Source organism: Protopterus annectens, chromosome 6.part1 (genome assembly GCF_019279795.1).
Source record: "Protopterus annectens isolate FY-2018-M chromosome 6.part1, PAN1.0, whole genome shotgun sequence".
Lineage (NCBI taxonomy): Eukaryota > Metazoa > Chordata > Ceratodontiformes > Protopteridae > Protopterus > Protopterus annectens.
This window is the reverse complement of record NC_056738.1, coordinates 578,881,433-578,908,899: the sequence shown is the minus strand read 5'-3', so window position 1 is coordinate 578,908,899 and position 27,467 is coordinate 578,881,433. Positions and strand designations below refer to the sequence as shown.

General features: G+C 39.7%; 1 protein-coding gene across 3 annotated transcripts in view; it reads right to left on the bottom strand.

Moving 5' to 3' along the window:
- ADAM23 (ADAM metallopeptidase domain 23) overlaps nt 1–27,467 on the bottom strand; it is a 1,167,569-nt gene that overhangs the window by 52,385 nt on the left and 1,087,717 nt on the right. Inside the window, exon 25 of one of the 3 annotated variants that reach the window (XM_044076026.1) lies at nt 11,958–12,048. The exons of the other annotated variants lie outside the window; for them this stretch is intronic. Within the exon in view, the coding sequence (XP_043931961.1) occupies nt 11,958–12,048 (91 nt within the window). The remainder of the gene's footprint in view (nt 1–11,957; nt 12,049–27,467) is intronic. 3 annotated transcript variants of the gene reach the window in all.

Genomic DNA, 27,467 nt, shown 5'->3' with positions numbered 1-27,467 from the left:
TTAGAAATTTCTGGAACCCTAAATATGATTCTTTTTCTTGAACTGGTACGTTATTGAATAGTAAATATCAAGATTTTTGTGAAGCTTGTAAACCACAAGTGGAGATATAAAGGAATATAACAATAAACTCTTTAATGGAAATTAAACATAGACAATTTCCCTCAAGATATGAAAAGCTGGCCTAAAACTATGTTGCAACAGTATTATTTGATTCATCCATGGTAGAGTATATCTTTGATTACAGGGAAAGTGATGAAGGGCATCAGGATACATTTACACAGGTTTGGGAATGATGGGACAAATGTTTGGGAATGATGGGACATTTTCTGGCATTTGTCCTTAAATACGCTACCAGTAAAGGCATCGTTGCAGTGTTAATGTGCTGAACAGAGGAATTTATTTTTTTATTTATGAATTCATATCAAATTTCAGATAGCAGAAACTACTTCACATGCATTTCTATACTGCTAAAGAATACATGCTTTCTGGAGCAAGGCTAGTAAAGCATGCTGTATTTCAACCTTTGAAAAAGTAAAATGCAGATATGATTTTATATGTGAAATATGATTAAATGACACTGCAAGAAATTCATATTATTGATACGCTTGTTATGTCTTTCTTACGGTTCATATGGAAGAGGAGGACCAAGGGGATAGGAAATGCGATATGAAAGATGCATTTAGAAAACAAAGTTTTAGTTGAGGCAGGAAAGGAGGAGTGTTAAAAAAGAATCACTTTTTTACTTATATGAGTAATTATGTATATATAATTTTAGTCATGTTTCATTAAGCTGTATTTTTTATGGTTTACTAATAAGTTCTTTTACTCTTATTGAAAAGTGATGCAAAATCTTTTACATCCATGCCAGTTACTACTAGTTAAAGCAGAGATGATCATGGAATAATGTATCATCTGAAAGACAGCGTAAAAAGGGTCATGGTATAATGTGTCATCTGAAGGACAGCACAGAGAGGGTCATGGTATAATGTTTCATCTGAAGAACAGCGCAAAGAGGGTCATGGTACAATGTCTCATCTGAAGGACAGCGCAAACAGGGTCATGGTACAATGTCTCATATGAAGGACAGAGCAGAGTGGGTCATGGTATAATGTCTCATCTGAAGGACAGTGCAGAATGGGTCATGGTATTATGTCTCATCTGAAGGACAGAGTAGAGAGGGTTATGGTATAATGTCTCATCTGAAGAACAGCACAGAGATGGTCATGGTATAATGTCTCATCTGAAGAACAGCGCAAAGAGGGTCATGGTACAATATCTCATCTGAAGGACAGTGCAGAAAGGGTCATGGTATTATGTCTCATATGAAGGACAGCGCAGAGAGAGTCATGTTATAATGTCTCATCTGAAGGACAGCGCAGAGTTGGTCATGGTATAATGTCTCATCTGAAGGACAACACACAGTGGAGTGCAGAGCCCCGTTTATGCTGCACGGCAACTAAAGTAATGAAAAATGAATCCAATCAGCTGTATTCACCTGGTCTGTGCATGCAATTGATTGACTGACATTGGTACAATAACCTAGTAAGTAAACACAATAAAATTAATTCCTAAATTAAATGAATAGAATGTACACTCTTCTCACTGTCCAGCATCAAAGGTGACTGTGCTACCTGCTGAGCTACTGACAATGTATTCTGTTTCACTAGAAGAATAAAAAAGAAGGGTCTATCCAAAAAGAGTGAGGTTCTGTGGTCCTATGTAATGAAGTAATGGCCATAAGAAACATTGTCTTGCAAGACAGAAACCTTACATCACTTTATGTCACATGAAGGTGTGTGTTCAGACAGAAGTATGGCCACCAGGACAACTGCAGGTGAAAAAAATCCATCCTAGGAAGGTAAAAACCATATCCTGCTGTGCTAAGGATTTATTCTCCAAAGATCCAAGGAGTGCCATGATGTCTGAAAGATGAATCTTACAACATGGAAAATCAAAAAACCTGCCTTGAATAGAGAGGAATAAGTGAGACAAAGAAAACAAAGGCAATCCAAGATATAGCCTACCTCACAGGGAAGAGGATTATTATCTTTACAAACCATTTAAAGGGCCAAATGCTTCCATTCTAAAGAATAAACTGGATTTGGTGGTTAGCTTTCAAGTTGTCAGTAGCACCCAACACCTGCTCAGCCATGCTAAATATGAAAGCTACTCTATTTCCAGGAGCAAAGCATACATGTATCCTCTAGAACATGAGATTGGGATGAAGCAACCTGCCTTATTTCTGGATCAATGGGTTCCAGTATGTCAGATGCAGCTGTAAATTATTTGGATTGTGTTGAGTGGATTATGTTGACTGTGGAATTACAGTTAACCAAATCTGAGTCATTATTGTCCGAAAGGAATCACATTGGGATTGTCCACGTGCCTCTCAGGTGCACATTATGAGGAATGTACAGTAAACTCTCAGTTAACTGGAACTCAAGCAGCCAGAACTCTCAAACACACCAGAAAAAAAAATTGAAGAAATACAGTACACTTTTCATGTGTAGCACTTTCTGTCCACCCCCCCCGCAGAAAGACACCTTGTGTTTTTAGAGTTTCAGAGGTTTTAAAAAGGAAGATAGGAATAAATTTCCTCTCTCCCCAACCTAAGAACAAGTCAAACCAAGCAAATAATATAGGGCACAGTATTAGTCAGGCCTATTTTTAATAGTAACTTTCAAGCAACCAGAAACTACAGTTATCTGGCATTTACCAATCCCCATGGGTGCCAGTTAACTGAGAGTTTACTGTACCTCATATGGTGTCTTAAAAAATTCATCTTCCTCAAAGTTCCACACTGAAAGGGTTTGTCACACATTCAGTGTTAGGAATTGTTTAACTGATATCCATGGTAAATAGAAATTAATTATATTAATTCATTAAAAGATCTTTTTTACACGTAAAACCAGCATATTTTTACCATCCTATGACCTTCCTAGTTGAAGTATAGTATGGGTTCCATATTTTGCCTATTTGTTCAACATTATAATGGCTAGTGTTCCTCATTTTGGAGATGCAAGTGTGAGAGCTATGATTGCCCATCTGAAAAAAAATGGGCAGGGACAGATACTGGATTACAATAATTCATTTTTGGTTTAATTTTTACTTATTTATTTTAACCTGGTAAGTGAATTGGTCTTCAGACTCTTTAGTCACAAACTGGGTCACAATGGCAAGGGTAACTATAACATATATATGGACAATTTTAGTAGAGCCAATCAGCCAGCATGTTTTTTAGGAGATGGAAGAAAACTGAAGTATCTACAAAAAACCCACACAGACATGGGGGAGAACATGTGAAACTCCACAAAGACAGTAACCAGAACTCAAGACTGAACTCTGGATATGTGGGAGAGCTTACAGTAAGCCACTGTGCTACCAAAGAATGAGGGAGGGGAACTATGGGCATACCCACATGAAAAAGGCATCTAATCAGGCAGCCCACTAGATCGTTTAGCAAAGGAAAGGTACAATTTCATGATGTTTGTTTTGCCACAAACAAATTAAGATTAATTTTGTCCAGATTTTGTACAAATGAGTCTAGGATTTCAAACTCATGGACCTCAGCTCTGCTCTGAAGTAGCTGACAGGCCATGTTAGTGAGATGTGTGCCATTGTAATATTATGTGTGACCAAGCATAATTTGTGAGCCATGCCCCATTTCAAGAATCTCAAACCCTCAAGACAAAGAAGGCAATGGATGCTACAATCTTTGTTGGTATAATACACCATCACCTCATCACCTGCTTCTAATCAAAATAGTTGCTTGCATCAGCAGAGAGAAGAAAGCTTACATTTCAAGAAAGCTTACATTTCCTTAGGTTTAGGATGTTTATCTGAAGACAGATTTCTTGTGTAGACCTTCGGCTGAGACTGTACTTCATTTAAATGGGCATCACCCATTTGACTTCTAGAAAATGAAAAAAGGAACAATGTCTGTCACTTTTCTGGGAGCACAGCTACTAAAATAACTGTCCCTGAAATTTGGATTGGAGGCAAACTAACTTGTCTAAAGCACTTACATGTGTGTTCTAGTGTACTGACAGTGAAGAGTACATCACCCTTAGAAACAAAGTCTGGCTTGGGTAACAGCCACTTTGGCTGTGTCATAAGACCTATATCCCTGAGAACTTTTTTAGCTTGAATGTTACCAAACAGCGTGATGTTTCTAAAAAAGGAGATAAGGGAATGAATCATGTCTAGGGACAGGGTAACTCGGCTCTAAACCAAACTGAACACTAGGCACAGGAACATAATCTGCTAAGTAGGAATGGCACATTTTTTACCCAAATGACGATAATAATCATGTGTGGAAGATTCTCACTTTTCCACCCAGGATGTAAACAATGGCTTCTCAGGATACAGTCCATAAAAGCTGGTCATTGAGCTATGAGTATGCACTGAGGTATGGAAATACCCGTCTTCTGGAGGGCAGGTGATATGGAGTTTAGTCATTGTACAGTGATGCATGACAGTGGGGAAATCCAAAGGGCAAGTCTCAAAACTGGAGTCTTTCTCCTACAAGTAGGAATTTGACAAACTTCTTTTGAACTGGGTAAATCAGTATGTATAGATATGCATTCGTCAGGTCTGTATGACATCATCGACTTTTCAGAAAGTCAAAAGTCATATAATCGAGACTATAGGTTCGACTTTCTGAAAAGTCAAAGCATTTATATGGAGATCGTGGTACAGTGGCAATCAGGAAATTTACCCTTTTTCCCACTGTAGTGCAATCTTGGAGTTGGTATATATCATTTGCAAGGAGTGTGGGGGTGCAGGTGGGCTTGACCCCTGCAAACAAAATAGATTTTTTGCCATTTTTCTCATTTTCAACTTTTTCGAAAGTCAAATGTGATCTCGACCATATGATTTTCAACTTTCCGAAAAGTTGATGATGTTATATATATCCACATGCTTTATAACTAGCTACACAACTAACCTCCCTGTTTCATGGCAGGTAACAATGACTTAACATTGAAATTCAGATTTTTTCTCAGCAAACTTGGTTACGGTCTCCTGTAGACCAGGACAACACAAAAACTGGAGTATAGCCCCCTTTGGAGTCCTACACAGTCACCCTATGTCATTGTTAATAGACACAGCAGAAACTTCTACTTTCATTCTAGACAGCTGTCCAGTTAAGGAAGAAGTGTGGCAACTGATATGGTGAGACACTGAGGCTATAAATCTCATATAGGGTGTGGCACCCTGCTTCACATGTTGTAATGTCCAAACATCAGCTATCTATTTCTCCAGAATTTTAGCAGGAGGAAGAACCTTTGTGTTACCACTTCCTGCAAAATATGAGGCACTGACAGTCTCACTTGTTAATGCTGTGTTGAGTCTTTGGTGAATCAGGTAGAACTTAAGTTTCTCTTCTTGATGAGGAAAGAGGTCCTTTCCTGGCCTGCAAATGTTACAGACTTAAAGACTGTGACTGCAGCTTAGGATAAGCATGTTTCTTTGAAAGATCTTTTAGAACCCCTTGGCTCAGGCTCCTTATATTTTTAAAGTGCCACACAGCTCATACACTCACTAGCTGCCACGTCCTCTGAGCTCTGACAACTTTTTTTTGTTTTATTTCCTACTAAAATGACATACAGCAGTCAAAAAACATGCAGGTAATGTCAGAATATCCAGAGAAGCTACAGGGAAGCATGTTTTTGGACTGTAATACTGTACTTTCCAGGCTTATCATACAGAACAGTCCTAGTTGCTGTGTTGCTTATATATTATTTTAAGATATTTCTTAAAATTGGTAAGTAGCTTAGCTTTAGTAGCAACCTCTTCTAAGGATTCTGACAAAGATTTCTACCATCTTATCAGTAAAGGAGATGCACCTGGATATACGACTGCGACGATTGCTGAATTAATTCCTAAGATGGAGAAGGAACACAAGTTATTGATCTAAATGTTACTAGCTCTGTCATGAAATAGACCACTGAAATATTTGGGCATTCCATATCCCTCATGGGTTGCCACAAAGGCAACAGACTTAGCTGTGGAATGTCAGAAAAGAAAATGAAACCACTTGGATAATATGCATCTTTATCAACTTTATACAGCAAACATTGGATCTACTTGGCCAAGCCTGTTTTATGGCCTCCTTAAAGTTATGAATTCTGCTTTGAGTCCTTTATCACCAAATTTCTGACATTTTACAGGGGGAAAGAGACCTCAGATGTTAAAATCCAGATAAACCAAGGAGGAGAAAGTGAACAATTGCACTTTCTCCTGTTTTATTTTCTCTTCAAAAACCACTTGTGGTAAAGGATCCTCTTCACTGGATACTAGGATAGAAATCTTTAGTCTAAGATTGCAGTAATCTTCCCAGACTATACCATCAGCTGATGACCTATGGGGAAGGAAAGATTTCGGACCCCATCCAACCTTTGGCTAATGACCTACAGGGAAGGAAAGATTTCTGACCTCATCCAACCTTTGACTAACATTTGCATGTCTTCAATTCAGTGACAGAACTTGACTCAAAAGTAGTCACAGGCATCAGTAGCAACTCAGTAGTTATACCTCTAATCCTAAAAGCATGAGCTGACAATGCAAAAGAGATGAACAAAATGCAGCCCTGCTATGTCTCTCAGTGTCCTCCCACAAAGACAATGGCATTAGGATAAGCACCCTGAGACAGTGACAGAGAAAGAGAGGAAGAGAGTGTGACAGAAGATTTTGTTGGAAAATAGAAACCTCAATGCCAGAGAATGTCCCCTGCAAAGAGTATGATCAAAGGATGGCAAACATATACTAAATGACATTGCTTCACAGAGCAACAATACCTGCAACAACATGTAGAGCTGAAAACAATAACCTAAAACAAGGATTATGAGTGGAACAACTGGGCAGCCTCCATTGCTGGTGTGAGGTGAGAAGTCAACTTATAACACTGGAAAGACAGATTAGTAACTTCAGGACAAATCTTTCATCCCACTTTCTTAGTCACAGTGAATGGCCTGTTTCCTTTCCCCTTTTTGGCCTTCACTTCTTTCCACTGCTATTGCTCTGTGTTTGTCATGGCCTTCAAAGGTGTTTATCCCCATTATTTCTGCCAAAGGACTGCACCGTTCATCAACTGCACACTCTGTCCTCTGACAATCCGTGAATTAACATCCCTAAATGTTAAGGACGTTACCCTTTTACATCTTAACTAAACCTCTACAGGGTTAAATTATATTTATTGTGCATTGCATTCCCTTTACAATCAAAACAAGTCACTCATTAACTTCCTTCAAAAATAATCTTGTTACATATATGAGAAGTTGAGAATATGAAAATGGGGTTGCAACAATCAAGCTTATTGAAGGAAATACCTCCATCACTCCTCAGGGGTGTGCAGACTGAGAATTCTCTCTCACCATTTTTATTGTTTTATTTCTTTCCACTGACAATATTAGATCCAATAAGCTAAATGCTCATTTAAAAGTGGAAACGCATGGAAAAATCCACAATATAAACTTAGGAACAGTTTGGAGTAGCCAATTAAAGCAGCCATTATGTCTTTGCAAGGTGGAAGGAAGTAAAGTAACAAGAAGAAAACTTTGCTGACATGGGAAGAATATGCATATTCTATACAAACAATATTTAAAGGCCAGGAATGAACACCAGAACCAGAAGCAGTAACAGCTACGTCACTGTCGCATTTGACTTAAACCTTGCATTACATTACTGTCTTTCTTTTTAATCGAACTGGCCCCAAAATAGGTATACTGCAGAACTAGACAAAGCATTCCATACGAAGCATCTTCAATGACCATTACAAGGACTGCTACCTTATGTTACTTCTGCTGGTCTCACCTCTATCAGTTACTGCTGACATTTTGTTTATTCTTCACAGAGCAATAAATATTGTTTATTTATACTTAGGCCATATAACACAATTTTTTCAAGTTCCCTTAATGCTTTGTGCACAAAGTTTCCCCTCCCGCATTCTTAACTACTAGCCCTGTTTAACAGGACCCCCTCATTTTTGTACTCTAAATGTGAAAATGGAAATTAATAAAAATCTGCAAAACCAAATCTAACAAATCAATATTCACCAAATCTTTCTCACTGAATATGTCACACACTGAAAAATACCAAGCTGGGAGGTGAGCTTCATTGTTCAAAATGTTTGGAAATGTGGATTGGTTATGCCCCATCATGATGTTCATTTTGTTGGTAATTTTCATATCATATGAAAAGCAATACCTCATTCCTTCTAGCCTTCTCTATTTTGAACTGCTTTCACTAACGATATTAAACAAAATTGGTCCTAATATGTAGTCATGTGTCATGCAATTGGCACACCTTCTGTTTTACTGACTGGCCACAGCTTTGCAGTATCCATTGCCTGTTGTCTTTTAGCTGCTTCACAAGCCTTTCAGGGACTGTAAAGACTGACCACCTTATACTCATGTTCTGAGTGGAATATCAGGCTTTGCTATCATGCAGAGAGCATGCTTCTTGTATGTCATTACCCGAGTACTTACAGGTAATGCAGGTGCAGAGACTATGAAAGAGCAGAAGGACAATGAGGAACTACAGCCCTAGATTTACATACATGGAATGCTATCAGAGCTAGTGAACAGGACAGAAACTGTCAGCCCTAAATATTTAAAAGGACTGACATGCAGCTCTGAATGGTGTGGTTCTGAGTGGAAGAGACAAGTGCTCCCCTTTTATTGAAAGAAAGGGGATTTTATCAAATTCACACACGGCTCTTTGTTGCCAGCAGCATATACACATGATGAGTAACTCTACTTGAATTGATTTAGGGACATATAGGAAAACAACAGCTATCCCAAGGGAAAACTATTAGGGATATATCTCCAGCTATCCCAGAGGAACTAACACTAGCTAACCAATCCCTCCTCTACCAGATAAACAGGGCAAGTACACCAGTGTACAGCTCCCAAGTCTAAGAAAAATAATAAAGACCAAATGTTATCAAGCAATTTCAGGATATTCACTAAGCAGTTCACTTAACTGTTTTATTTGAGCAACAGGAATGGTGTGTGGTATAAGGAAATATTGGCAAATTAGTGTGACACTACAGCACGGTTTGAAAACTTAGCAACTGCTTCAGTCCCTTTTGAATTCTAATGTAGACAGAGAAATCTTGCTGTGAGTAAATGATGCTAATAAATCGCGCCTGATGCTTAGATTAAACAGTTCACTGACACTTTAAGCACCATATTCCAGACTTCCTTCCTGTACAGCACTATTCATCTTCCCTTTCTTCTCCTCACTTGAACCTTGGTTGTTTTATTCCTCACCAACGTCATAGCAATATCCTTTCTTTATTTACATTGTACATAAATATATCTCTTTCTTTTAAAACTTAACACTTTCTCAAGCTAGGAAGATAATTCTTTTATCTTTATGATTCAACGTACTTGTTGAAATAAACACACACACACATATATATATATATATATATATATATATATATATATATATATATATATATATATATATATGGGAACACTTCACAATGCCGAAATCCTGAAAGATTGAGTTTCATATGGCCAAGAACATATGATCGAACAGAGATCTGCATACAGCGCAGAATGGGAGATTTCCCTTTTCCTCACTGTAGTGTTATCTCGGAGTTGGAATATTTAAGTAGTGGGGGTATGAGTGGGTGCAGGGGGGCTTGCCCCCCCTGCAGAAACAGTTAAATTGTTTTTTTTTTTTGGGGGGGGATTTGTTTGGAATTTCGATATTCCGAAACATCGCTCATATGGTCTCGATCATATGAAATTCGAAGTTTTGGAATTTCAAGATTCTGAAGTGAATCCATATATATATATATATATATATATATATATATATATATATATATATATATATATATATATATATATATATATATATATATATATATATATATATATATATATATATATATATACATATCTATACATATATATATATATATATATATATATATATATATATATATATATGGGTCTCCTTCTAATGACCGAAACGCCGATTCGCCGACAGTGAAATAACCGACACGAAACGACCGACAACGCAGTTGACCGACACGCTCGAATCCCGACAGACGGAAGACCGACAAGGGGAATGTGTAAGCGCGACCTGGTAAGTATGCGATAGTGAGGGATTTAGGAGTAGGGAGCGGACAGGTAAGTGTGCAATACTCAGGGATGTAGGGTTAGGGTGTGTGATAGGTGAGTGTGCGGTAGTGTCGGAGTTTGGGGTTCAGGGTGTGTAAGTGAGTTAGGGTTAGGGTGCAGGTAGGGAGAGTGTGCGGTAGTGTCGGAGCTTGGGGTTCGGGGTGTGTAAGTGAGTTAGGGTTAGGGTGCAGGTAGGGAGAGTGTGCGGTAGTGTCGGAGCTTGGGGTTCGGGGTGTGTAAGTGAGTTAGGGTTAGGGTGCAGGTAGGGAGAGTGTGCGGTAGTGTCGGAGCTTGGGGTTCGGGGTGTGTAAGTGAGTTAGGGTTAGGGTGCAGGTAGGGAGAGTGTGCGGTAGTGTCGGACCTTAGGGTTAGGGTTTGGGTTAGGGCTAGTGGATATGTGTTGTGGTGTACTGTGTTGTTTACGTGTAGTGTGTCGGTGTTATGGTGTTCGGTGTTTCGCATTGTCGGGTTTGTGTGTTGTCGGTTTTCTGGCGTCGGTTATTTCACTGTCGGCGAATCGGCGTTTCGGTCATTAGAAGTAGACCCATATATATATATATATATATATATATATATATATATATATATATATATATCTATATATATATATATAGAGCGTTTGGCTGTAATTTAAAATTTAATATACATCTTAATATTTTCTGTCTGCTTGTAAATTGCATACAATCTAAATGTATTTGCCTATATAATCCTTATATTTAACTTTGAAAACCCATCGATATATTTCTTGCTTTTTTTATCTGTAAACTTGTTAACACTTGAGTCACTGTATTCTGCTGTATTCATTTTTTTTTTTTCATCTGCACTCGGGTTGAACTTGTAAATGGCCCACAGGTATCAGTGTTCTACCCCAATTAACAAAGTTAAAATAATATAAATAGATACCAAGATCACTATCTGTATTTCTTGATCCCAGCACCACCCCATTCTGCAGCCTGAAGACATAAAATCGTTATCAGTCCCAGGAAAAGAAAAGCTTTAGCAATTTCCCAACTAGTAGTATAAGTAGAAATGCCATGATGATTATTACAAGAGAGGGTGGTGATGAGTAATGGGTCACTAGGAAAAATAATGGACAGAAAAAATGTAAAATGCAAGTACACTGCATTAGATATGCAAAATCATTTGACAGAGACACTGGGTTATAGCACATCTGGTACAAAACACAAAACATATGTTTCACTATTATCTCAATAAAACTGGCCACAACTAATAGATGTTGTAAGGCGGAGGCAGAACAGTGTTCAGTTATTAAATGCTTCTAGTCACAAAAAGAGCCAAATTATTAAATGCTACATTCACAAAGCCAACCACACTAACAAACATTTAACAATATCAACAGTATCTTCTCCCATGGTTTCCTTGGTTTATTCAAGAACCTGGTCATCTGAAGGATACCTAAACTTTCGGGGCTGATGTAACTGCATAGACTAAATGAGAATCTTCAGAACAATGACCTGCTTTGCACAGTAGTTACATGGCTGAATTTTCTTGAGCTTCCCTTTATCTTTGGCATGATGTTTGCCTAAGATTCTCACAGAACAGTTGTTGTTAAACAGATACAAGAAACAAACAGAATTTTCAGACGGATTGTTCTATGCCCCACATGTCCCAGAAAGGAGAGGGTTCAACATGGCACGAGCAAATCACATGAACACAGACACGTTGAATCACATGACGAATACAGTCACCACATGACAGAAAGCTAATGGGACAGGACACGCAGGGCTGAGGAGCAAACAAGTACCTTACACACTAGGCATCAAATATAAAACTCTGAAACTGAAAATCAATGCTTACTCTATTCCCCACCCAGTGCCTCCAAATATCACCCCCAGAGCAAGAATGGTCCCTGCCACTGCACCTATCAGCCTGTTAGTGGCCATGCTCACTGCACAGAGGGGAAAAGGGGGTTATTTTAAGGCAAACATTCAGAATGTTACAAACACTTGATGGAAGGGATACACATTAATGTTTGCTGCTTCTGGTGCATCATTTTTGCATAATAAATGATCAGTCTGTGTTTCAGTGAGTCATTCAGTTTGCAATTCATAATTGTTACAACAATCTATTTGAAAAAAACATTCAGCACAAGCTTCAGGACAACCTCAGGCAAACAGTTTAGTTGAACAGAAAAACATTTCATTAAAGCATAAAACCTGAATGAAATAAATAATTTAACATATGTAAGTGTAGTAAGTGAAGTTTTGTTTGGTATGGCAGAGTAAGAGATTTAAAAGCAAGTAATGCTATGTTAATGTCAAGGAAAGGTAAGCAAAGTGAATACCATGAAATTCACTCAGCTTCCGTTTAGAGCTATGTGCTGTAGTGGGAATTGTAAAGAACAGCATGCCATGTAAAATGCATATCATGAAAGTAAAGGAACCCCCCCAAGCAAAATACAATCATGCAATGTAATTTTGTGTGTGTGTGTGTGTGTGTGTGTGTGTGTGTGTGTGTGTGTGTGTGTGTGTTTGTGAAATGATGCTTATCAAAACACATAGATTTAAAATGTTGAAGACAAGGTTATACAACTGCATCTGTTTTTTTTTTTTAAGAAAAGACAGTTTTCACCTGGAGTGTATCAGTGAATTGCTGCACCTAATGAACTATAGGATTTCCTCTTCAGGGCTCACATCAGAGCCTAAAAGTCCAGAAAGGAATAAGAAATTTTAAATTATATTGGTATATGTTTTGATGACACCAAAATGTTTGTTATGGCTACTATTGTGATGTTAAACCACAAGTGTCAGGTCAGATAAGGTACACAGTTTCTGTAAAAGTTGTTGTTCCTTCGGCTTTTCCCGGTTAGGAGTTGCCACAGTGGAACTCCGGTCTGCTAATGATTGGCAGTAGATTTACATGATGCCGAGGTGCCAGCTCGACACCCAACCTTCAACGAAGGCACGCCCATTCACGCATGTCTTTTGAATGCCACTCGACCGCGGGGAGGACATGCAGACTCCACACAGAAGGCATTCCAGCCGAGAATCGAACGGGAGAACCTCTTGCTGTGAGGCAGCAATGCTACGCTGCACCACTGCGGCCACAGTTTCTGTAAAAGTAACAAGCTGAAAAACTGCATTCCTGAACAAAATACTTACTAAATATGAAAATCAGAAAATAATTTGGAGTTTCTGATTTCCCAACTGACTGCAGTTTCACATGATGGATTTGGTTATGCCTTCTTGCAATCCCACTCCCAGCTACCATTTTCTATGCTAAATTGATATTCTTCTGTATGAATAATTGGATAGCTGCACATTTACATACAAACTCCACATTTAAAAAAAAAACAAAACAAAACACAAAGGCAGTAAATGTATGCATGGTCCACCATAGATAGGAATGGGCTACAGGTAAATTCCCATGCATCCAGCCAGTCTTCCAGAACTTCTTATGAGCATCACTAATGCAGTTACATGTTTTATTATCTAACAGCCTACAACATTCCTGGTCATCACCACTGCAAGAAGTGACCTCAGCATGTGCAAATGGGGGCAACCAAAAATACTAAGTTTACAGTCAGCTCATCAGCTGCATTTTTCAACCTCTTTTATTTCAGAGAGATAAGACTGGGAGCCTGCAGAGCAAAGCATCCCTCCTTCCCAGGTCAATAGGAAGTAACAGAGCTCATGTAGCAGGCCATATTAAACACTGATTCTGCACAGCATTTCAACAGGGCTCCAATACAATTGTCATGCATGTAGCTATGAAACCAACAGTAAAACTCTGTGAAGAGACATATTTTGAAATATGCTCTGGCCCACACATCATAATTTATCAAAGTATTCTTCCTTAGTGGTAGACAAGCCAGCTTTCCTGATGGTAGAAAGATTGGGGATTTGTTTTCAAATGTACCTATTTAACCAATTATGTAGGCTGTGATTAGCACTCAGGATTTGGTTTCAATACATGCCACACAGGGATACTGCTTGTTCACTCAGCCATGCACTACTACAGACATCATATTCCCACTAGGTCCCCAGACTTCAAAAGTAGTACATTAGCAGACATGCCCCGGGGCGCACCCATTATACATCCCATGGGTGAGGTGAACCTACTGAAGCCTCATCACACCTCTCCAATGCTAGCCAGCCCTCTGACACACAGGGCACTAGCTAAATATGGGTCATTGTCAGCATATATGGATGATCTGCCACAATGCCACTGGGCTGGCCTGAAGAAAATACACATCTGAAATACAGACCACACTCCATTATGGGACTGCAGCTGGTGCTGGTTTATGGAAACCAGTAAGGATAGTTAGAAATACAAAAAATATCATCATCTATTGGAAAGATCAAGTTTTTCACATCCAGGCAACATACGTTTCTTCCATGTACTGGAATGAAATGACAAAACCAAAATAGCTACAGAACTCAGAAGCAAGCACAACTGAAATGCCCTGTTGTTGTTGTTGTGTCTTTCGGCTTTTTCCCGGTTAGGGGTCGCCACAGCGGAACTCTGGTCCGCTAATGATTGGCAGTTGATTTTTACGTGCGGAGTTGCCAGCCCTAACGCACAACCTTCAACGAAGGTATGCCCATTCACACGTCTCCACGCAGAAGATGCTCTAGCTGAGAGTCGAACCGGTCAGCATCTTACTGTGAGGTGACAACGCTGTTGTAATGTCAAATAAAACTAAGTGTGATGTCTGTCATTCCAAAGCAGCAAGCAAATGACAAGTTAATACAAGATATTCCCAAGCATCTAGGCATACTAGGGCAATGCAGCAACTGCATCATGTACACAGACAACACTCTCCTCCTACCACCCAGCACTACAACCTGCGAAACATGCACTTACATAGCCAAATTGGAAGCAAAGCTCTCTCCACCCAAGATTGTGCTAGACAGTCAAGAGGAGAAGGTTAACACCCACACTACACCTCACGCAACAGATAGCCCTTCTAAACCCACACCACAAACAGCCATACATAGCAACACTAAACCCACATATGTGGACGCCCTTAACAGTAACCTGCCCAAGCAACAAGAACCTCCAAAGCTGAAACTCAAACAAACACCAATCACAACCAAGGTGTCACATAGCTCACAACACCAGTGTGCCACCCAACAACAGCCCCTAAGGCAAGACAAGGTACCCAACACTTTAGTCATAGGTGACTCTATAGTCAGGCACACTGATGTCCCACTCACCAGGCTGAACAAGGAGAAAATTACAGTCAGCTGCCTGTTGGGTGCCAGGATCCACCACATAATGCATGCACTCAAGTCACTCCACAACAAGTACAAATACGACTCTGTCATTGTCCATGTTGGAGTGAATGACTTGAGACGTACCTCCCTGGACTACATGAAAAGAGACATGGAAGAGCTCTCAGATCATGTGGCCCAGGCAGGTATGACCCTAGCCTTGAGTAGCATCCTGCCTTCGCCCACAATGATACCACAGTATAAGGACAAAATGACTGACTTCCATTATTGGCTAAGATTCTGGTGCCATTTAAAGGGGATCCAGTATCTGTCTGCCTGGGAAGACATAATCTACAGACCAGGATGCTTTGCCAGAGATGGTCTGCACCTGTCGCCCCTGGGATTCAGGTTACTGGCTAAGGCTCTTGCCACCCTTATAGTGCCTTTTTTAGGCAAAGTTCAAAGGACAAAACCACCACCGTAACAGGTACAAGCATGCACAATCTGAAAGTAATGCTACTCAATGCTAGAAGTCTAAACCTCAAAATGCACTCTCTCGAGGCACTCCTAAAAACATTGATATCTGTGCAGTAACCGAGACCTGGTTCAAGGTTCCAGAGAGCACCCCTGCAATACCAGGCTACAACTCTTACCACACTTTTCGGCCACCAAACCAGGTCTGAAACACTAAAGGTGAGGAGTGTCCATATTCACCAAGGATATTCACAACACTAGGCTAGTTGCCCAACACAATGCGTCTGAAATTCTCCAGGTGCAACTAACACTAGGTAAGACTGCAATCCAAATTGTAGCTTGCTACAGATCCCCCGCCATGCCCCAAGATTCTCACTACACCTTTCTAAACATACTGGAAAATATTAAGATACAACCAAACACCCTAATACTGGGTGATTTCAACTACCCTGCCATTAACTGGGAAAACTACTCATGTACCAACACCTTTGCCCAACAGTTCTTGGAATTCATAAATTCCAACACCCTGGATCAACTAATCCTTAGTCCCACCAGGGGATCCAATATCCTACACCTGGTCATTATCAACATGGGAAATCGATGCTCCACACCTATGATCACCCACTCGTTGGTCAGGTCTGACCATAAGATAATCACTCTTGACATCCACATCCCACCCCCACCCCCCAGTAAGGAAACCTCCATAAAAAAACTTCTCCAAAGCCAACTTCATGCTACTCAAGTCAGAAGTGACAAACTTCATGACACCCATGCAGATGGGAACTAAAAGTTCGATTGCTGAATCCTACACTAAGGCACTTTATGAACACATCCACTCGTGCATGAATCATGCCATCCCCAATAGAACCAAGACACTCTCCTCCAAAAAAAGAAAGCCAATCTGGTGGTCCCTTGCCATAAACAAACTTTACAACAAAAGGAAGAAACTGTTGCAGAAAAGAAGAAAATCCCAGGATGCAAAAAACTCCCTTACCAGCCTCAGTAAGAAGCTGAGATCCCTCATAAAATCCTCCAAAGCTAGTTAGGAAAATAAAATTGCCAAAGATTCCAAAGACAACCACAAGGCATTCTATAGCTATGTCAAGAATCTAAATGGCAATGCTCAGATCTGCTCTGATCTACAACAGAATGGCATTAAATATACTGATCCCAAGAATATTGCCAATATCCTGGCAGATTGATTCAGTGCAAACTTCACCCCCCTCTCACCCCCTAAAGGGTTCATCTCAATACTAAAACATTGCCAAATTCTGGTAATAACAGCCACAGAGGTAGAAAACGCACTCTCCAAAGCTAAGAATACAGCATCCATGGGACCAGAAGACATCCCAGGCTGTGTACTACATGAACTACAAAATGAATTGGCACCTCACCTAAGTGTCATGTTTAATCATAGCCTCACCTTACGCGTCATGCTCACTGAGTGGTGCACAGCTACAGTTATCCCACTCCACAAGGGGGTATCCACCTTGGATACCAGGAACTACCGCCCCATCAGTCTGATGAGTCTGATCTGCAAGGCCATGGAACATATTATCATGCAGTTTGGGTTCGTGAAGGACCGATCTTGTCTCCTGAACTTGACTGACTTCTTCAAATCAGTCTCCAGAGCCGTGGACAAGGGTAAAGTGGTCCACACAGCCTATCTGAACCTTGCCAAGGCCTCCAACACCATCCCCCACTCTAGAATCATAGATAAACTTACTAAGCTGGGCATTAATCCTTACATCACTCAATGGGTTGCCATCTGGTTTACTGACAGAACCCACACTGTAAAAGTAGCCGACTCCAAATCCAGCTACAGACAAGTGACAAGTGGAGTACCTCAGGGTTCAGTCCTGGGACTGCTCTTGTTTGGCATCTACTTCTCTGAAGTACAGGCCAACACTAAGGGACTCTGGCTAACAAAGTTCGCAGAGGACTGCAAACTGGAAGCCATTACTGAATCCCGAAATGATGTGTATATTCTACAAAAGGACCTTACAGAAACAGATGCTTGGTGCCAGAGCCATGGGCTCAAGCTCAATACTAAGAAATGTATAGTTATCCCCTTTGGGAAAAAACATGTACCCGTGAATTACCACATAGGTGGCAGTACACTAAACACTGAAAGTGTGATAAGAGACTTAGGGACACAGGTGGACAGTGGTCTTACCTTCGATAACCACATCGCCACAACAGTCAGGAAATCCTTCTATGTGGCACACCTCATCACTAAGAGCTTTTTATCCAGAAAAAAGGAGGTCATTGTCCCACTGTACTCATCCCTCATTAGACCCATTATAGAATATAATGCCCCATTTGGTATGTACCTCTCAAGACATCTGCAACAACTGGAAAGGCCACAGAAATACCTCACTAAAAGAATCACAGGCTTAAAGCAGATGCCCTATGCTGACCATCTAAAAAAACTCCACCTATACTCTGTCGCATATCGTCTATCAGAGGTGATCTCTACTTAACATACAAGGCCATGTCAAACCCAGAGCTGTTGGACATGCTACACTTAAAGAAATCCCAATCTCAGAGACACACGCTCCAGAGATCTAAACCTTGTCATCATAATGAACAAAACATGCTGGATGGATAGGTTCCTGACCCAGAGACTCCCCAGACTCTGGAACAGACTGCCCATACATGTCAAGCAGAGTGCCTCTTTGGCCCTCTTCAAAAGGAACCTCGACGATTGGATGGGAAATTGGAAATTCACCCCGGGGATCACGTCAGTCACCCTGCTAGACAGGGGTCCAGGGAAGTAAATACTGTGGGAAGAAATAGCCAGGGAATTGCTATAGCTAGGCTTGTATAGGCCTTACAGCCAATAGCCTAGTACCAACCTATGAACCTATATGACTTGCACAATGTTAATGTACAAACTAAAGGATGTCAACAGTCAACATTATTACACCTGTTTGATATATAGTCCAGGCATAAATAGACCTCTAAGTGGGTTATTACAGCTGCACTATCTATAAAAGTGGCCTCAGTGGTATAGTTAAGTAACAGGAAAATGCATCAGAAGTTAGAAAAAAAGAAATTATGTACTTACCATAACGTTCCATGTGTGTTGTCCATCTCCACTTTTATTCTCACTTGTTGGTCAGTTCCGATCCATCAGATCCATCTCAGCCTTTTTCAAAAGCTCAAGGCCTTCAGTAAAGCTCACAGGCATTCTCCCTTACCCATGATGCAGTTACCTAAACCCTCAGATCTTGTTTGTCCATAAGAAACAAAATGTCAGTGAAATCAGGGTTATAGGTAACAATATTTATAGTGTAAGAAGAAGAATTGGTTTCTGAGGCTATAGAATCCAAAGGATATCCAATTACTACTACCCGGTCTCCCAGGAGCATAGGCAGGGGCTAGGTGGATGGGTTGTGACAATAAAGGTGGAGATGGAAAACACACATGAATTGTTATGGCAAGTACATAACTTCTTTATGTGATGTTGTCAATCTCCCCTTTATTCTCACTTGTGGGATTGTGTCTCAAGCTACCTGATTCTTAGGTGGCTCATAGAAGAATATTCGTCAGGACCATAGAACCAAAGGATGCTCTAACTCCTGGAGGCCAAATCTATTTTGTAATGAGTAAAAAAGGTATGAGGGCTTGCCCATGTGGCTGCAGCACAGATACTGTCCGAAGAAAGCTTTCCTTGGAAGGCTGAAGAAATAGCCATCGCCCTGGTGGAATGAGCTTTAACAGGTGCTGGGAGAGTCTTGTTCTTAGAACTGTAGATAAAGGAAATGCATTAAGAAATCAATTTGGATAAGGTAACCTTAGATACTGGCAAGCCTTTCTTAGTGTTAGAATAGGAAACAAATAGCTGATCTGATTTTCCTGAATTTTACAGTTCTGTGTAGGCAAAAACGTAACTGTCTATGAGTGTCCAGTAGGTGTAATGAATATTCTCAAAACATTTGGGAAGAATACCAGTAACTCAATAAACTGACTGAGGTTACTTTCAGATACAATCTTGGGCAGAAAGGAGGGGTTGGTGCGTAAAGAAACTGTTCTTATGAAAAAGTCAAGTATGGTTTGTTAGACAGATAAAGCTTATAATTTTGAAACTCTTCTTGCTGAGGTGATAGTAACTAGAAACAGTGTCTTCCAAGAAAGATACTTTAAGTCACAGTTGGCGGAAGGTTCACACGGAGGATAGATAAGTGACAGCACAAAATTTAGATCCCAAGGTGAAGATGGGTCTTTGTATCGAGGCCTTAGAAGTGTAGTTCCTTTCAAGAAGGCTTTACAAAGCCTGTTTGACATGATTCAGTAGCCATTTTCATCTACATAAAAGTTCAAAATTGCTGCTGCCAATTGAACTCTTATAGTAGCTGCAGCAGCACCTTCATTGAAAAGTTTAGCCATGAAGCCTAATATAAAATGTAGGGGAGCAGTAAAGGGATCAATCTGATTAGAATTAGCCCAAAAAACAAACTTCTTCCATTTTCCCTTGTACAGTTTTCATGTGGATGACTTATGTGAAGAAATTAAAATGTGTCTTACAGGAGAGGAAAGGGAAGGAAACCTGGCTATCAGGGGAACTGTAGCAGTCATGCTGTCAGTTTGCAGTTGTTTAGACTGGGATGAACCATTCCTGATGGGTGGGTCAGAAGATCTGGAATGGGGTTCAGAATCCATGGTTCATCCTGAATATGTGGCCGAAGGAAGGGGAACCAGATTTGTTGAGGCCAATAGGGGGCATTTAGGATTACTGTCATCTTCAACAAACATTACTTTCTGTAGTAGTTTAGGAATTAGAGGAGTTGGTGGATAAGTACAAAGGAGTCCCGGAGGCCAATCGTGAACAAGTGCATCCCTTGGGGACTCCAATGGTATAATCCAGTGACAAAAATAGTACTTTTATGAAGAAATATAGAAGAATAAGATTTTGGCTACAACTTAAAAGCAACTAAATACAGATGTGCTCTGGTCTTATACAACATTTCTCATCCTAAAGAGAAGTCATTATACCCAGCTCTTACATAAATCAGATATAATGGAACTCTACACACCATCACAATGAATGGCATGTGTAAGTCTAAATTTGGCTTGTACAAATACAAAACAACATCTCTAATACTATTATAATATTCTTAGAAAATGTTTTAGCATATTATACTTGGACACTGAAGTGCACAATACACTTCGACTGTGATTCCAGGTGTAAGGACACACATGCATGCAGCTCAGTTCTGGAGTTTGGTAAGCCATCTTGCCATGTCATTATAGAGATTTCTGGTAGTGGTAAATATAAGACTTAATACTCATCTGATACTATCTCTGTACAGATATGCCCTGGACAAATACTACATTTATCATCTTGTTGAACAGGAGTCTTAAACTCACCCTTTACATAACGTTAATAGCTGATGGTCATACCAACGACTCTTTGGAAGTTTATATTTCTACAGAGTGCTGGGTTACAGGGAAGAAAGAGGGCTCTGACTGGTCATATTACTGTACTGTGTACTGCTTTGTTTGTATTTAAGGATAATATCTGATGAGGCACCTGCATGCAAAGTGCTAGCAATGCTGCTGAGCTGTCTCAGCTTTCAAATTCCCTGTCTCCCACCACATACATATCAATCATGGTCTGCGAGGACATAAGAATATATACATATGTTTATACATGTCCCACTTCTACTATGCCCAGGAAGGATGAGGTGATACCTGTTTGCATTTTATTTTTATATTTTGCTCTGGGACTTTAGTCTTGTAGCTTCATTTGTAGTTGTGGGAAGATTGTGTTGTGTACTACTGCAAGATTTTAGCATTGCTTATAAATTATACTGTACTTCTGTCTCCATAAGTAGAATCACTTTTAAGAATTAGCTGTTTGTATTTCTAATTGAACCAAAATATAATTATTAAAACAATATGCAGTAATAAACAGTAATAAAGTAACAGTCCTAATAAACAAACAAAAAATAAAGTAGATGCTGCAGTGAAATACAAAAGCAAAGAAGGGAAAAATTAAGAGGAATAGTTGTGATAGACAGTTGTTTTGGTGATGTGGTGCTAAGAAAACAAATGAAGAAAGAGGAATAATAAAGAGAAGTAAAACGGGTGGTTTAAGGATAACAGCACTAAGGTATGTGGGAAAATATAAGGCATGAAAAGGAGGAAACAAGTGAAGACGTGAATGCACTGGTACTGCAGGACAAATTTTATGAAACAAAAATAACTGGAGAATGATGATAGTTAATCCATATTTTGAATAAAATAAAATAGCACTGAGATGTTTCAAAACATGTGAAGTTAGTGACACCACATAGTTCTACAGGTAATGAGTTCCACAGATATAGGTGGAAGAATTATTGCCTAGTTTCATGGATGGTCACCTCACATTTAGAAGATTTCTGTTTACACATCAAAGCAGTTTTCTTGCTTTGTAGCTGTGCAGTAAGGAAGATGGGGGGGGGGGGGGCAGACGTAATCATATAACAATTTGTGAGTGAATGTGAGGTGGATATAGTTAACCCTGAGAGTGGCATCCAGATAAATTTCTAGTGCATGTTACACACATGCAGGCTACGTAAAGGTTGTGTGGCAAATATTGATACTTTGTAATAGATTGTGGTTTGTGGAAGAGTGTTTTGTTTAGGTTGCCAATGGCTGCAGTACCACATCTTCCTTACTGCACAGCTTAGGAACAAGTTGTGTGTTGGATAAAGGTTATCCTTAAAACATAGCAAAGGGTGAAAAAAAAATAAAAAAAAAACAAATGTGATGTTAGGAAACAAAAACAGAGAGTCTAATGGCAAATAAATACTAAAAGGCTCACTTAATTTGATCAACCACAGAATAAGCTTTTTTCTACTTCACCAACTGCTTATATTTTCCTACTTCTTCACAAGAAGAACATCATGTCTCTCCAAGGCTTGCTTCAGTTACATTACTGCTTTGGCCTCTTACCACCTTTCCATAAAGTCACAATTATCCTCAGCCCTTTGTGCGAAACAGCACTTTCTGACATCTCACTTAATAGCAAGAACCTATGTGGTGGGTTGCTTATGTACCTTTTCTGAAAGCCAGTACCTATTCGGGCTTTATGGACCCCCTTGGTTTACTTTATAGTTATTATCATTTCCCTTTCCTTAATACTTAATTCTTCAGCTTTTTCTTTATATGGCTTCTAATACATATCATGTATTGTTTTTGTGAACTGCTTCTGTCTTAACATCTGCTCTTAGAATAATCAGGTCTCCAGAAATACACAAAAACCTCCAGATGAAGTCCTACCAAGTATCTGGAAGAGAGACAACAAGTTGTTTTGTACTTGCCATGCCTGTTCCTGTGCATTCCAGCAGTCTTCAAACTTTCTTACATTACTTACTTTTAAACTAGGTAATTTGACAGTTTTTTTTTTAACAACCGGATCTGCTTAATGCAGGATTAACCCATGGTTGGTGTGGGTTGATTATAAAAATGACTGTGTATGATTAAAGAAAGCCAACCAGGGGTAAATCCTACATAACCCAAAAAATAAGTAGATATTTGCTATTGCACAATGATATTATTTAAGACAGAAGTTGTTTACCTTTTTTTAAAAGACATCATTGTATGATGGCAGTTTAGCCCTCTTCCTCCTATGCAGCTACTGATGTGCATGTTTATAAGGCACTTATGTCCCCACATTTGAACAGTACATCACTTAAGTACAGAAGTATGCAGCTACTGATGTGCATGTTTATAAGGCACGTATGTCCCCACATTTGAACAGTACATCACTTAAGTACAGAAGGATGCAGCTACTGATGTGCATGTTTATAAGGCACGTATGTCCCCACATTTGAACAGTACATCACTTAAGTACAGAAAGATGCAGCTACTGATGTGCATGTTTATAAGGCACGTATGTCCCCACATTGGAACAGTACATCACTTAAGTACAGAAGGATGCAGCTACTGATGTGCATGTTTATAAGGCACGTATGTCCCCACATTTGAACAGTACATCACTTAAGTACAGAAGTATGCAGCTACTGATGTGCATGTTTATAAGGTACGTATGTCCCCACATTTGAACAGTACATCACTTAAGTACAGAAGTATGCAGCTACTGATGTGCATGTTTATAAGGCACGTATGTCCCCACATTTGAACAGTACATCACTTAAGTACAGAAGTATGCAGCTACTGATGTGCTTGTTTATAAGGCACGTATGTCCCCACATTTGAACAGTACATCACTTAAATACAGAAGTATGCAGTTACTGATGTGCATGTTTATAAGGCACGTATCTCCCCACATTTGAACAGTACATCACTTAAGTACAGAAGTATGCAGCTACTGATGTGCATGTTTATAAGGCACGTATGTCCCCACATTTGAACAGTACATCACTTAAGTACAGAAGTATGCAGCTACTGATGTGCATGTTTATAAGGCACGTATGTCCCCACATTGGAACAGTATATCACTTAAGTACAGAAGTATGTAGCTACTGATGTGCATGTTTATAAGGCATGTATGTCCCCACATTTGAACAGTACATCACTTAAGTACAGAAGTATGCAGCTACTGATGTGCATGTTTATAAGGCATGTATGTCCCCACATTTGAACAGTACATCACTTAAGTACAGAAGTATGCAGCTACTGATGTGCATGTTTATAAGGCATGTATGTCCCCACATTTGAACAGTACATCACTTAAGTACAGAAGTATGCAGCTACTAATGTGCATGTTTATAAGGCACGTATGTCCCCACATTTGAACAGTACATCACTTACGTACAGAAGTATGCAGCTACTGATGTGCATGTTTATAAGGCACGTATGTCCCCACATTTGAACAGTACATCACTTAAAAAGTATGCAGCTACTGATGTGCATGTTTATAAGGCACGTATGTCCCCACATTGGAACAGTATATCACTTAAGTACAGAAGTATGCAGCTACTGATGTGCATGTTTATAAGGCACGTATGTCCCCACATTTGAACAGTACATCACTTAAGTACAGAAGTATGCAGCTACTGATGTGCATGTTTATAAGGTATGTATGTCCCCACATTTGAACAGTACATCACTTAAGTACAGAAGTATGCAGCTACTGATGTGCATGTTTATAAGGCACGTATGTCCCCACATTTGAACAGTACATCACTTAAGTACAGAAGTATGCAGCTTCTGATGTGCATGTTTATAAGGCATTTATGTCCCCACATTTGAACAGTACATCACTTAAGTACAGAAGTATGCAGCTACTGATGTGCATGTTTATAAGGCATGTATGTCCCCACATTTGAACAGTACATCACTTAAATACAGAAGTATGCAGCTACTGATGTGCATGTTTATAAGGCACGTATGTCCCCACATTTGAACAGTACATCACTTAAGTACAGAAGTATGCAGCTACTGATGTGCATGTTTATAAGGTATGTATGTCCCCACATTTGAACAGTACATCACTTAAGTACAGAAGTATGCAGCTACTGATGTGCATGTTTATAAGGCATGTATGTCCCCACATTTGAACAGTACATCACTTAAATACAGAAGTATGCAGCTACTGATGTGCATGTTTATAAGGCATGTATGTCCCCACATTTGAACAGTACATCACTTAAATACAGAAGTATGCAGCTACTGATGTGCATGTTTATAAGGTACGTATGTCCCCACATTTGAACAGTACATCACTTAAGTACAGAAGTATGCAGCTACTGATGTGCATGTTTATAAGGCACGTATGTCCCCACATTTGAACAGTACATCACTTAAGTACAGAAGTATGCAGCTTCTGATGTGCATGTTTATAAGGCATGTATGTCCCCATATTTGAACAGTACATCACTTAAGTACAGAGGTATGCAGCTACTGATGTGCATGTTTATAAGGCATGTATGTCCCCACATTTGAACAGTACATCACTTAAGTACAGAGGTATGCAGCTACTGATGTGCATGTTTATAAGGTAAGTATGTCCCCACATTTGAACAGTACATCACTTAAGTACAGAAGTATGCAGCTACTGATGTGCATGTTTATAAGGCACGTATGTCCCCATATTTGAACAGTACATCACTTAAGTACAGAAGGATGCAGCTACTGATGTGCATGTTTATAAGGTACGTATGTCCCCACATTTGAACAGTACATCACTTAAGTACAGAAGTATGCAGCTACTGATGTGCATGTTTATAAGCTGTTAGATGGGTATAACTGACAGTACTGGGATTCAAGAAATTGTAAGGGGTAACAGCGGTTCTGAAATGAGTAATGAAGACGCATTTGTGCTTGTGGCTAGAAAGCCAGCATCTTTGTAACTGCAACAATGAGCTTGCAACAGTTACAGTTCCGACTGGTGTTTCTTGAAGACTGTTTTTTGACCTAGCTATTGTTCTGAATTACTTTTCCCAGATATATTATTTGTTGAATTTCTTCATAACCATCCCTCCAACTTTGCCAAATCTTCCATCATCCATTCGACTCCACCTCAGTACCAAGCACTATGCTGAAAGCAGACTTATCAGGCAGTTAGATAACAAGATCCCATGCAGTGTTGTCCTCTACACAGGTGAATGCAAGCAGGTAGAGGCAGTCAACATTCTCATTAATCTGCATGAGCTCAACTGCAGTCCTTTTTTTGTTTCCCTTGACAATGTTTCAGGAAAGAATTTGAGAACTTGAAAATGCATGATGTTTTAAAAGCAGATAACTATGCAAAGTTCTGTAAGCCACAGATTGCTCACAATGCTTGTCATCCACATGGAGCTAGAAGTCATGTGCTCTGTGTCATACACTATTACTGCCATACCTCTCATGTGTACAGAACTAGGGGTCATGTGCTCTGTGTCACACATTATTACTGCCATACCTGTAATGTGTAAAGAGTTAGGAGTCATGTGCTCTGTGTCACACATTATTACTGCCGTACCAGTCATGTGTACAGAGCTAGGAGTCCTGCGCTCTGTGTCACACACTATTATGGCCATACCTCTCGTGTACAGAGCTAGGGGTCATGTGCTCTGTGTCATACATTATTACTGCCATACCTCCCATGTACAGAGCTAGGGGTTATGTGCTCTGTGTCATGCATTATTACTACCATACGTGTCATGTGTAAAGAGCTAGGAGTCCTGTGCTCTGTGTCGCATACTACTTCTGCCATACCTGTCATGTGTACAGAGCTAGGAGTCATGCGCTCTGTGTCAAACATTATTACTACCATACATCTCATGTGTACAGAGCTAGGGATTATGTGCTCTGTGTCATACATTATTACTACCATACCTGTCATGTGTACAAAGCTAGGAGTCATGCGCTCTGTGTCACATGCTATTATTGGTATACTTGTCATGTGTATAGAGCAAGGAGTCATGTGGTATGTGTAACACACTATTACTGCCATACTTGTCATGTGTACATACCTATGGGTCATGTGATCTAGGTTATGGACTGCTACTGCCATGTGTGTCACATACACAGCTAGAAGTCATGGCTAGAAGCCATGGGTTTCTGCAGTACTGTGCTGCTGCTATGCCTAGCATGTGCACAGAACTATGACATACTGTTACCAAGTACAAAAGAACTCTTGTCAATCAATGTTAGCACCATGTGGATCACTAAGCAGTGTATCACATGCATATCACCTGGGTGTAATATGTTGGGTATGTAAGTAGTGTCATCACCTCCTTTG